Source organism: Stomoxys calcitrans, chromosome 1 (assembly GCF_963082655.1).
Source record: "Stomoxys calcitrans chromosome 1, idStoCalc2.1, whole genome shotgun sequence".
Lineage (NCBI taxonomy): Eukaryota > Metazoa > Arthropoda > Insecta > Diptera > Muscidae > Stomoxys > Stomoxys calcitrans.
The window spans coordinates 165,139,872-165,153,113 of NC_081552.1; the positions used below are offsets into that span (position 1 = coordinate 165,139,872).

The following is a 13,242-nucleotide window of genomic DNA, read 5'->3' on the forward strand; positions in this document are numbered from 1 at the left end:
ACTATCAGCAAAATCCAAGTTTTTATAAATGGCTGCCTACGACAAATACTTCGAATTTTCTGGCTAACCCATATTTCAAAGGAAGAATTGCATATAAGAACAAACACTTCCCCTGCCGATGTAAAAATCCGAAAGAGAAATGGACTTGAATGGCGATTATATAGCGAGAAATACCCTAGACTGATACCCGCAAGGACAGAGAAGGAGGCGACGCCCGAGACGTCTGTCTGTCGAAAGCACGCAAACTTTCGAAGGGGAAAAGCTAGCCACTTCAAATTTTATAAAAATACTTCTTTTTAGCGAAGGTCAGTTGAGATTGTAAATGGGATATATTAGTCAATGTTTTGACATAGGTGCCAAATAAACCGATCTTGGATCTTTACTTCATGAGCCACTAAAGGGCACAATTCTTATCAGATTTTGCTAAGGTTTTGCATGAGGTGCTATTGTGCTAAGTATGATTGAAATCGATTCATAACCTCATATAGCTATCATATAAACCGATCTGGGGTCTTGATTTCTTGAGCCTCTAGAGGGCGCAATTCTTATCCTATTTGAGTGAAATTTTGCATGACGTGTTGTGTTATGACTTCCAATAACTGCTAAGTATGGTTCAACTCGGTCAATAACCTGATATAGCTGGCATATAAACCGATCTTGTATCTTGTCTTCTTGAGCCACTACAGAGCGCAATTCTTATACGATTTGGCTAAAATCTTGCGTGACGTGTTTTGTCATGACTGTTAACAACTGAGCCAAATATGATTTAAATCGGTCCATACCCTGATAAAGCTGCTATTCAAACCGATGTGGGATCTCGGGAGCGCAGTTATTATCCGATTTGGATGCAAATTTTTTGCAACGGCTTCTCTAATGCCCTCCAATATACAAATATGATCTAAATTTGTCCATAGCCTCATACAGCTCCTATATAAGCCGATCTCCCGATTTTACTTCTTTATGCCCCTGAACGGCGCAATTCTTATTTGAATTGGATGACATTTTATTGTCTCCAACATTCAATTCAATTATGGTCCGAATCGGATCATAACTCGATATATCTCCTGTAGCATAGCCTTTTTTTCTTCTATCCATTATTTGCCCAAAAAGAAATACCGGAAAAATAAATCGACAAATGCGATCGATGGTGGAGGGTAAAAAAGATTCGGCCAGGCTTAACTTAGCTTTCACTAGTTTTTAAGTATTTAGAATATATACCAGATTATAAATGAATAATTAAACCATATTGCAACAACAAATAGTCAAAGCTTCTTTGGTTTGACTGATATGATTCGATTTCGTTACACATCGCCCCTAAGTGATTCTTGACACAGTGCAATATTTTCTTTTGCATAGACGTTTCAGTTTGCCTTCACTCTATCTGTAGCAAAGTATTCTTCCGCAAACGAAGCACTGTCAATCATAATCGAGGAACTGATTACAACTTCATGCCGCCTAGTTAAAAGTTTCAAGTAGTAAATATTTTAAGAAACTCGTCATGGCCGAGTCTAACCAACACACAAGGCAGCTGAAATTTGAACACTCTTTAAGTATTCTAAAACTTGGTGAAGAAAATAGTAGAAGGTCTTTAGATTGTCCGTGAAGTTCATTAGGATGTATGTGTACGAGTTGAAGTGGAACAGTGAACTCCGCAAAAAAATATTTATTTGGTGTTTTATATTTGTGTGCTTTCAAAGGGTTCAAAGTGTCAAAACTGGTTATTGGTTTATTACTTTGTAATTTATCACAAGTAAAAACGTGCTAAGCTCAGCTGGGTCGAATTTTGGAAACATACCCATTAGTGTAAACACTTCATCTTTCTGGGGGTCTAAAACATTTGCGTTGTCAAAAACAAAGCAATTTTTCCGTGCTACTTACAAAATCTTTAATTGTTTTCCATACCACGATCCTAAGTTGGTTCATGTCTGGTACTTAGGTGTCCCCACCTCACTACTGTTGTCTGTTGGCCACAAAAGCCGGGCAATGACAAATGAAATGCTCCAACATATCATCTTACCCTCATGCCCTACACATGCTATCACTTGCAGCACCGAATTCGCATAAGCTATACTGACCTCCTTCTTACTTCTTTTTAGTAATAGCATCGTCTTCTCACGATCCGGATATCTCTTACGGATTTTCACCGTCCTACTGACAGTTCCGTTATTCCACGGTGTTACATGCACTTTCCTAGCCTACGCCCTTTACTTGTACACCGTCGACCCGAAAGACTTCGGTTTAACCAAATTTATTGACGGCATTCCTCTGGCTTTCACTGCCAAATCGTGTGTTTTTTCATTCCCCCTTACTCCGCTATGGCCCGGCACCCAAACGATGCGAATCGTGCTATCCTCAGAGAAAGCGTTAATCTCCTTCATTCCAAGACTGTTCTCGACCGTTCTGGTTGTTATATCCTGATGGCCAGTTTACTGTACGTAAAGATGATCACTCTTGACTTCCCTGCGTTAACACCACACCGCACCACGCAATACGTAATCGCCCGGATATCTGCCTGCAGGATCGTTTTATGGTCAGGCAGTCTAAAATAGATCTCAGCCCCATGGTTTTCAATGTAGACTCCCAGGCCCACTCTGCTCTCTAGCTTTAATCCTTCCGTGTAATATGATCTTTAGCTTTTGTTTGGGAACTCAAATAGCTAAGAGTGGACAAAATGTTTGTGTATCACACTTGAAATTGTTATAAAGATAATGGTAGCGTGGCCAAACGCTATGGTGCAAGACTGCAACAACACCTGAAATAGTTCGGCGAGTAAACGCTCGAATTCCACAAATTCTGGAAATATCCTATGAAAGGATTCAAAATATATTGAAAAACGAGCTCAAGGTAAAGCTTTACAAGTGGCAAAAAGCAGAGGATGTTACACCAAAGCAAAACCAAGTTAATCGTGAAAGAGCAAAAGGAGTTGCTGCGCTTGCACAAATGTGGTGAATTTCCAACCATTGTTTCTCTAACGAGACAAATTTCCCAATTAAACAACTTGTAAGCTCCCAAAATGACCTTGTTTACTTAACTCAGCGCACGTTCGAGAATTTCAGCCTGCGAACGGCCAAACGAAGTAATTTTCCAACTCAAGTGACCGACGATGGCTTCTCTCCAACCATTTTCGTCGAGCCGAGGCGTCAAAATAAATGCGATTAATTATCTCGAGCACATTTTGGAAACTGCTTGCAGCCGTGAGCATGTAAACCTTTGGGTCGCAAACAATGGACGTACCAACAAGACTCGACACCGTCACAAAAATGTTTCTATCATTGCTGTACAATTCGTCAAAAGTCAATCAATGGACTTTTCTATTTGTGCCATTTTAGAGAGCAGAGTAAGAACTAAAATATATGCCAGTATGGATGCGCTGAAAAAAGCTATTGTTCGAGGGTGGGACAAAATACCGTTTTCTGACCGACACAGAGAGTCAAAACAGAAATAGGTCATGTCGAGGAAAAGTAAATGGATTCTTAAATTGAGAAATTTGGATTACTTTCTCACGTTTTTGCAATTGAATCAATAAAACAGATTTTCACACAAAAAATTTGATAGTTTGAATTGGCATCACTTCGTGTCAGCTACCCCGTGTATAATAAATAATGTTATGTGAATCTGGCAAAGGCCAAGGGCTTTGGACATCAGCTTTTAAATATATTCAAAATCCTTTATTTTCAAAAATCCGTTTTAATGGTTAGCTTATCGAAATATCAATTTCCGATACTATAAAGTGTATTTATTCTTTATTCGTTCGTCTGGACATCCGTCCGTCTGTCTGTTGTAGTGCCGAATACAGTCAAATCATTTTATATTTGAATATAGCTGTCATATGTTTCTATCTCCTGATTTTAAGTCTTAAGGTGCTTTTATAACCCAATTTCGCTGAAACTTGGCCTAGTGAATTACTTAAGTACCCTCAATATCCGTATGTTATATGGTTTAGAATGGCCAATATCTTAAACAATATCTCCCAGTTAGACCGATTTCCCGAATTGAGGTCTTAGACCCATAGAAGCCGCATTTATTAACCGATTTTGCTGAAATTTGGTACTGCGAGCTGTAGTAGGCCTTTCGTCTTTAGTACAGAGTATGGTTCAGATATGGCGTTTTCAAGCGATCTGGATGGTTCAACGGTAGGAACAAGAAGGCATCTTTCTTCTTCTGTTCCTGTGGTATCACAATGGACGAAAATGTCGAAGTGAGTCTGATGGCAGACTGTCACTTAAACTTAACCTAGCCTATGATTAAGATCGGACAATATTTCGATATAGCTGTCATATACGCCGATCTCTTGACTTGCGGTCTTTGACCCATAAATATATTTGCCTGAGTTTTGGAATAGTGAGTTACGTTAAATTCTCGTGAGTTACCTGAGTGAGTTACGTTAAACCCTCTGGGTTATTTTAAACCCTTTAGGTTCGGCCTGGATCAGATCATTTGTCGATATAAATACTTGCAAAGGGTTCATAAATGGTTAATTTTCACCGGATTTTGTCAAAACGCGACTTATATGTGTACCCGATGATTAGGATGGAGGATATACTTATGTAGTCATTCCGTTTGTAAACCATAGAAATATTGACATTAGACCCTATGAGGTATATATACTCTAGATTGACTTGGCAAGTGGGCCATATCGGTTCAGATTTTGATATAGCTCCCATATAAACCGATTCATAGCATTAACTACTTGACCCCCGTCAACTTTCACCCGATTTGGCTGAAATATGGCACAAGGACTTCCGTTCCGACTTCCTAATACCTGATATGACTACTTGAGATTAAAGCAGCCGAAACCAATTATCGTTGTTAAATAATTCAAATACGAACTGAGTAAATAAAGGCAAATTTTAAGCGCAGTCCATGGTGGTGAGTACCCAAGATTCGGCTCTTCATCCCGGACAAATTTAGCACGTTTTTACTTGTTACTTTTGGTTTAAGTATTTCATGTGGTCTGGGCTGTTATAGAGAAAACTATGCGTATAATAATCTCATAATAAATATTTGCCTATACTATTACAATATGAATCACATGAGTTATGAGTTGCCTGTTTGTCGCTTCCCCGATAGTGGTTTGTTTTTTGAACACTGTGCTCATGGTGTTTCTATTTGGTTAGTTTAAAAGATTTTGAAGGCAAACTGAAACTCTTACACATATGCCCAAAAGGACAGAACAAACACCGACACACACAACTCACTTAAGAATCCTTTCGGTGTATGTACACAACTATTAGAATAAGTAGGTCTAAGAAGCATGATGGTTGTGAAAAACTACTTCGAGCACATGGTAAAAACTTAAAAAGAGTCAAGTAGTTGGGGTTTCATGTCTCTTTTCACTCTAGCTATTCTTTGTTTTTTTTTATACCCTCCACCATAAGATGGGGGGTATACTAATTTCGTCATTCTGTTTGTAACTACTCGAAATATTCGTCTGAGACCCCATAAAGTATATATATTCTTGATCGTCGTGAAATTTTATGTCGATCTAGCCATGTCCGTCCGTCTGTCCGTCCGTCCGTCCGTCCGTCCGTCCGTCCGTCCGTCCGTCCGTCTGTCTGTCGAAAGCACGCTAACTTCCGAAGGAGTAAAGCTAGCCGCTTGAAATTTTGCACAAATACTTCTTATTAGTGTAGGTCGGTTGGTATTGTAAATGGGCCATATCGGTCCATGTTTTGATATAGCTGCCATATAAACCGATCTTGGGTCTTGACTTCTTTAGCCTCTAGAGTGCACAATTCTTATCCGATGGGGATGAAATTTTGCATGACGTGTTTTGATATGATATCCAACAACTGTGCCAAGTATGGTTCAAATCGGTCCATAACCTGATATAGCTGCCATGTAAACCGATCTTGGGTCTTGACTTCTTGAGCCTCTAGCATGCGCAATTCTTATCCGATCAGAATGAAATTTTGCACGACGTGTTTTGTTACGATATCCAACAACTGTGCCAAGTATGGTTCAAATCGGTCCATAACCTTAAATAGCTGCCATATAAACCGATCTTGGGTCTTGAATTCTTGAGCCTCTAGAGTGCGCAATTCTTATCCGATAGAAATGAAATTTTGCACGACGTGTTTTGTTATTATATCCAACCACAGTGCCAAGTATGGTTCAAATCGGTCCATAACCTGATATAGCTGCCATATACACCGATCTGGGGTTTTGACTTCTTGAGCCTCTAGAGTGCACAATTCTTATCCGATTGGAATGACATTTTGCACGACGTGTTTTGTTATGATACCCAACAACTGAGCCAAGTATGGTTTAAATCGGTCCATAACCTGATATAGCTGCCATATACACCGATCTTGGGTCTTGACTTCTTGAGCCTCTAGAGGGCACAATTCTTATCCGATTTGAATGAATTTTTGCACGAAGTATTTCGTTATGATATCCAACAACTGTGCCAAGTATGGTAGAAATCAGTCCATAACCTGACATAGCTGTCATATAAACAGATCTGGGGATTTGACTTCTTGAGCTTCTAGAGGGCGCAATTCCTATCCGATTTGGCTAAAATTTTGCATGACGTATTTTATTTTTACTTTCAACAACTGTGTCAAATAAGGTTCAAATCGGTCCATAACCTGATATAGCTGCCATATAAACCGATCTGGGATCTTGACTTCTTGACCCCTAGAGGTCGCAATTATTATCCGATATGCCTGAAATTTTGTACGATGGATCCTCTCATGACCATCAACAAACGTGTTTATTATGGTCCGAATCGGTCTATAGCCCGATACAGATCCCATATAAATCGTTCTCTCTATTTTACTTCGTGAGCCCCAATAGGCGCAATTCTTATACGAATTGGCTGACATTTTACACAGGTCTCCAACATATAATTTAATTGTGGTCCGAACCGGACCATATCTTTATATCGTTGTAATAGCAGAGCAACTCTTTTCTTATATCCTTTTTTGCCTTGGAAAAAGAACTCGACAAATGCGATCCATGGTGGAGGGTATATAAGATTCGGCCCGGCCGAACTTAGCACGCTTTTACTTGTTTTTTATACCCTCCACCATAAGATGGGGGGTATACTAATTTCGTCATTCTGATTGTAACTACTCGAAATATTCGTCTGAGACCCCATAAAGTATATATATTCTTGATCGTCGTGAAATTTTATGTCGATCTAGCCATGTCCGTCCGTCTGTCCGTCCGTCCGTCCGTCCGTCCGTCCGTCCGTCCGTCCGTCCGTCCGTCCGTCCGTCCGTCTGTCTGTCGAAAGCACGCTAACTTCCGAAGGAGTAAAGCTAGCCGCTTGAAATTTTGCACAAATACTTCTTATTACTGTAGGTCGGTTGGTATTGTAAATGGGCCATATCGGTCCATGTTTTGATATAGCTGCCATATAAACCGATCTTGGGTCTTGACTTCTTGAGCCTCTAGAGTGCGCAATTCTTATCCGATTGGGATGAAATTATGCACGACGTGTTTTGTTATTATATCCAACAACTGTGCCAAGTATGGTTCAAATCGGTTTATAACCTGATATAGCTGCCATATAAACCGATCGTGGGTCTTGACTTCTTGAGCCTCTAGAGTGCGCAATTCTTATCCGATCAGAATGAAATTTTGCACGACGTGTTTTGTTATTATATCAAATAACTGTGCCAAGTATGGTTCAAATCGGTCTATAACCTGATATAGCTGCCATATAAACCGATCTTGGGTCTTGACTTCTTGAGCCTCTAAAGTGCGCAATTCTTATCCGATTGGGATGAAATTTTGCACGACGTGTTTTGTTGTGATATCCAACAACTGTGTCAAGTATGGTTCAAATCGGTTCATAACCTGATATAGCTGCCATATAAACCGATCTTGGGTCTTGACTTCTTGAGCCTCTAGAGTGCGCAATTCTTATCCGATTGGGATGAAATTTTGCACGACGTGTTTGGTTATGATATCCAACAACTGTGCCAAGTATGCTTCAAATCGGTCCATAACCTGATATAGCTGTCATATAAACCAATCTTGGGTCTTGACTTCTTGAGCCTCTATAGTGCGCAATTCTTATCCCATTTGCCTGAAATTTTGTACGACGGATTCTCTCATGACCATTAACATACGTGTTTATTATGGTCTGAATCGGTATATAGCCCGATACAGCTCCCATATAAATCGATCTCTCTATTTTACTTCTTGAGCCCACAAAGGGCGCAATTCTTATTCGAATTGGCTGACATTTTACACAGGTCTCCAACATATAATTTAATTCTGGTCCAAACCGGACCATATCTTGATATCGCTCTAATAGCAGAGCAAATCTTTTCTTATATCCTTTTTTTGCCTAAGAAGAAATGCCGGGGAAAGAACTCGACAAATGCGATCCATGGTGGAGGGTATATAAGATTCGGCCCGGCCGAACTTAGCACGCTTTTACTTGTTTTGTTTTCGGTACTTTCGTCCACTGTTATGAGTTTACTTTCTAAACTTGTTTAAATGCAGAATTTGAGCCTATTCAACCGGAAGATAAGTTTAGAAAAGTGGAGCAACAAAAAACCATACAAAACTTTTCAAACGATAAGTATGCTCATCATCATCATCGCCAACGATGTCTTTAAGTAAGTCTCTTTTGTTTTTGTTGTAGTTGTTGGTTACCAACATAGTTGAGTGGTAATGGAAGACGTGATAGTGTGCCTTAGTGACGAAAAATTTACGAAGCATAAAGGACTAAAATTACATTGACAAACTTTGTAAATTGAAAATAAATAGTCTTAGAAAACTTTACCTTAGTATATTGAGAGTGAGCAGTGGATACACTGCTTAGCAGACGATTAAGGCTCTCATGATCCGTAACGTTTTAATGAACACCACGCTTTCGAACTACTCGATTTCCAATTATTTACTCGTTATGGAAAAATGAACTCTAATGACTTCGTATATAACTTCGCTGCTGCGTTTACAAAAGCTGGTTTTATTTAACACATTTGTGGTAAATTGTATATTAGACGTATGTATTAGTATTTAGTGATACTTCCTATGATGTCAGTGTGCCACTGCCCTTATCGGAGACCATGTTCATTTAGAACTACACTCCTCTGAGTGGATTTAGGTCATTTGGTACTGGTTCTTCCTTAAAGACTCGAGCTCTGGCGGTTGCATTCCAGACCCATTTTTATACTCTCAACCATGGATGGGGGTGTACAAATTTCGTCATTCCGTTTGTAACACCTCGTCTAAGACCCCATATAAAGTATATATATTACTAATCATCATCATGACATTATAAGTCGATCTAGCTATGTCCGTCCGTCCGTCTATCGTAAGCACGCTATCTTTCGAAGGAGTAGAGCTAGGTGCCTGAAATTTTGTATAAGTACTTCTTATTAATGCAGATCGGTTGGGATTGTAAATGAGCCAAATCGGTCAACGTTTCTCATTTGTTCAACGAATATATCATTATGTATTTTAGACAATTTCAAATTTTGTGAAGATGTCTGTACACGTTAAACAATTTCAAACTATTTGCCACGTCATATCTCTCCATCCCCTTGTGTTTAAGGCTTTGTCGAAACCTGGTCTGACTACTTGTTGGGCAATATTATCTACAAGTATTATGGTAGCTTAGATTATGTTTTTCTCTGAGTTTTGATTTTTATTTTTTCATTGTTGTATTCTGTTAACTGAATTGATCTGTTCTGTGCAATAATATGACCAATATATTCAAAGGAATATGTCCAAAGATTTTCCATACGAAAAATTTAATGGTTTATAAAACTTTAAGAGAATTATGATGTTTTGTCACTGTAGCTGGTCGGAGCATGATTTACCATGTCAAAGGTCGTAGGTTCGATTCATATCAGAGGCTTTGGTATTACATTACATAATATTTAACCTTAACCTTAATGCTTTGTAAATAATTAAATTGTATTAATAGCTTATCGCAACAACTTTTATCTATTGCAGGTGTACATAGTTGGCCACATTCCACCAGGTTCGGATGAACGTCACATTGGACTCCAGCAAAATGGGCATACAACATTCACAGAAAATAACAACAAGCGTTATCTGGAACTAGTACGCAAATACTCAGCTATTATTCAGGGCCAATTTTTCGGTCATTTACATTCAGATTCGTTTCGAATAATATACGACGACAAAGGTAAATAGAACAATGTCTTATACTTTTACAAGTGTCCTAGTTGTCATATAACGAGTTTATTAAGTTCATGAAAAGTCAGTTTACTCATACCAATCCAATATTACCCACAAACATAAATATGACCACTAGGTATGCAAATATTTATTGGAGATAGCAAATATTAATTTAAAATGTTTAAACAATCCTCAAGTCATAAACATACTCTCTGATTATGACTGTGTTTAAATTCTGTTTTGTCCAGTCTGTGTGTTTACTAGCCCTTTTAAGAAATTCCTAAGCAACAAGCAAATCACAATACATTTGGCATCATCAAGTCACATTAAGTAAACCATATGTAAAACCTTAACCTGGTGTATATTTTTAAACAGAGTTAAATCATGTTCTGTTCAAAATATAACAAGTAAAAGCGTGCTAAGTTCGACCGGTCCGAATCTTGGGTACCCACCACCATGGATTCCGCTAAAAAGGTGCCTTTATTACCTTTGTATTTTGCATTATTTTGTCTCAAGAAGTCATATCGCGATATCGGAACTATTGGGTTGCCCAAAAAGTTATTGTCGGTAATATAGTAGTAATATAGTCGGCGTTGACAAATTTTTTCAACGGCTTGTGACTCTGTAATTGCATTCTTTCTTCTGTCAGTTATCAGCTGTTACTTTTAGCTTGCTTTAGAAAAAAAGTGCGCGAAATTTTGTTTACGTTTGTTTGTTTGGCGTCAATTTTAATATGGGTACCACATGTATTGAAAGAAATTCATTTAACAAACCGAATCAACGCTTGTGATATGCACCTTAAACGCAACGATCGATCCGTTTTTAAAACGAATCATAACTGGAGGTGAAAAATGGATTGTTTACAACAACGTTAGTCGAAAACGATCATGGTCCAAGCATGGTGAACCAGCTCAAACCACTTCAAAGGCTGATATCCACCAAAAGAAGGTTATGCTGTCTGTTTGGTGGGATTGGAAGGGTGTGGTATATTTTGAGCTGCTTCCAAGGAACCAAACGATTAATTGGGATGTTTACTGTCAACAATTGGACAAATTGAATACAGCCATCAAGGAGAAGCGACCAGAATTGGTCAATCGTAAAGGTGTCATATTCCACCAGGACAACGCTAGACCGCACACATCTTTGGTCACTCGCCAAAAACTGAGTGAGCTTGGCTGGGAACTTTTGATGCATCCACCATATAGCCCTGACCTTGCACCATCACACTACCATTTATTTGAATCTTTGCAGAACTCCTTAAATGGTAAAACTTTCAGCAATGATGAGGCTATAAAATCGCACTTGGTTCAGTTTTTTGCAGATAAAGGCCAGAAGTTCTATTAGCGTGGAATACTAAATTTGCCAGGAAGATGGCAAAAGGTTATCGAACAAAATGGCAATTATATATTTGATTAAAGTTCATTGTAAGTTTTATTAAAAATGCATTTACTTTCTTTTAAAAAATCCGCAATTACTTTTTAGGCAACCCAATATATCACTATATCGCATAACTATATCACCATCGGATAAAACTTGATACTGATGTTATAAGTCACAACCTTGGGTTTTGGGTTAAATTTCAGTCAAATCGAGAGAAAATTAAGGCTTCTAAGGGCTGAAGAAGTCAAATCCGGGGATCGGTTTATATGGGTGCTATATCTGTTTAAAGACCGATTCAGATCATACTAAGTATAGATGTTGAAAGTCATAACGCAAGTCTTTCTTCCAAATTTCAGCCAAATCAGATGAAAATTGAGGCTTTAGGGGCTAAGAAGTCAAATCCGGGGATCGGTTTGTATGGGGCTTACATCTGTTTATAGATCGATTCGGATCATACTTAGCGTGGATATTGGAAGTCGTAACTCAAGGCTTTGGTTTAAATTTCATTCAAATTGGATGAAAATTTAAGCTTCCAGGGGCTCAACAAGTCACATTCGGGGATCGGTAAATGTGGGGGCTATATCTGTTTATAGACCGATGCGGATCACACTTGGCGTGGATGTTAAAAGTCATAACAAAAGTTTTTGTTACAAATTTTAGCCACATCGGATGAGGACGAACGGACATGACTAGTTAGACTCAGAATGTGGAGACAATCCAGAATATATATACTTTATGGAGTCGCAGATCAATATTTAGAGGTGTTACAAATGAAATGACTAGATAAGTATACACCCATCCTACGGTGGTGGGTATAAAAAGGCAAGAACATTGTAAAACAAAACGTTTAATCTATAATCTAGTGACGCAGAGGTAACAAGTCCTCCCATGACGCAAAATGCCTGGGTTCAAATTCCGTCGTGAACATCGGAAAAATCCTCAGCGATGGTTGTTCCTTACTAATGCTGGCCACACTTGTGAGGTGCCCAGCCATGTTAAAACTTCTCTACCAAGTGGTGTCGCTATGTGGCACCCTGTTCGGTCTCGGTATAGAAAAGGGGCACCTTATCATTGAGCTGAAACATTAATCGGAGTGCTCCATTGATATGAGAGAAGTATCCCCTGTTCCTATATGGAATTTTCATGGGAAATTATAGATTGAATTTAGTTTATTTATGGATTAAAAGCTCTGAATTTATTTATATATATTGGAAAAGTACTAGGCAAATATCACCGCCTTATAGGAAGTTCGATGGATCAGAAAAGCTGTCACAACAATACCAAAGAGTGACGCACTATTCTATATTTGTCATCTATCGAAGCATGAATTTGGCTGTGGATTTGTGATGAGTCGCAGACTGAAACACCTTGTCTTCAGGTATACTCTAGTTGAAGAGAGGCTAGCCACAATCCGCATTGAGGCGAAATTCTTCACGTTATAATAGACTGAAGGCTTTCATCCAGCATGCAACATGATCGATAGATCCGAGAAGCGAGTAAAGAGACGGATCACTACTGATAACCATTTTGCAGCAAAGGTTCGCATTCGTTCAATGTTTGCTGGGACAAAAAAAAGGAAAAATAAAGCCTCAAGATTTTAGATTTTTTTAAGCAATTACATATTGTTTGAAAATGGGCAAATTTGCAGTTTTTACAATGCGGAGGTGCCATATAGACCGATCTGCCGGTTAAGGATCTGAACCCAATAAATGCTGCATTTAATACCAGATTCCGTTGAAATTAAAAACAGTG

General features: G+C 38.7%; 1 protein-coding gene across 4 annotated transcripts in view; it reads left to right on the forward strand.

Moving 5' to 3' along the window:
- LOC106091595 (uncharacterized) overlaps nucleotides 1-13,242 on the forward strand; it is a 1,079,098-nt gene that overhangs the window by 918,452 nt on the left and 147,404 nt on the right. For all 4 annotated transcript variants that reach the window (XM_059363025.1, XM_059363031.1, XM_059363034.1 and 1 more), the window contains one exon: nucleotides 9,922-10,117. In XM_059363025.1, coding sequence (XP_059219008.1) covers nucleotides 9,922-10,117 — 196 coding nt within the window. The remainder of the gene's footprint in view (nucleotides 1-9,921; nucleotides 10,118-13,242) is intronic.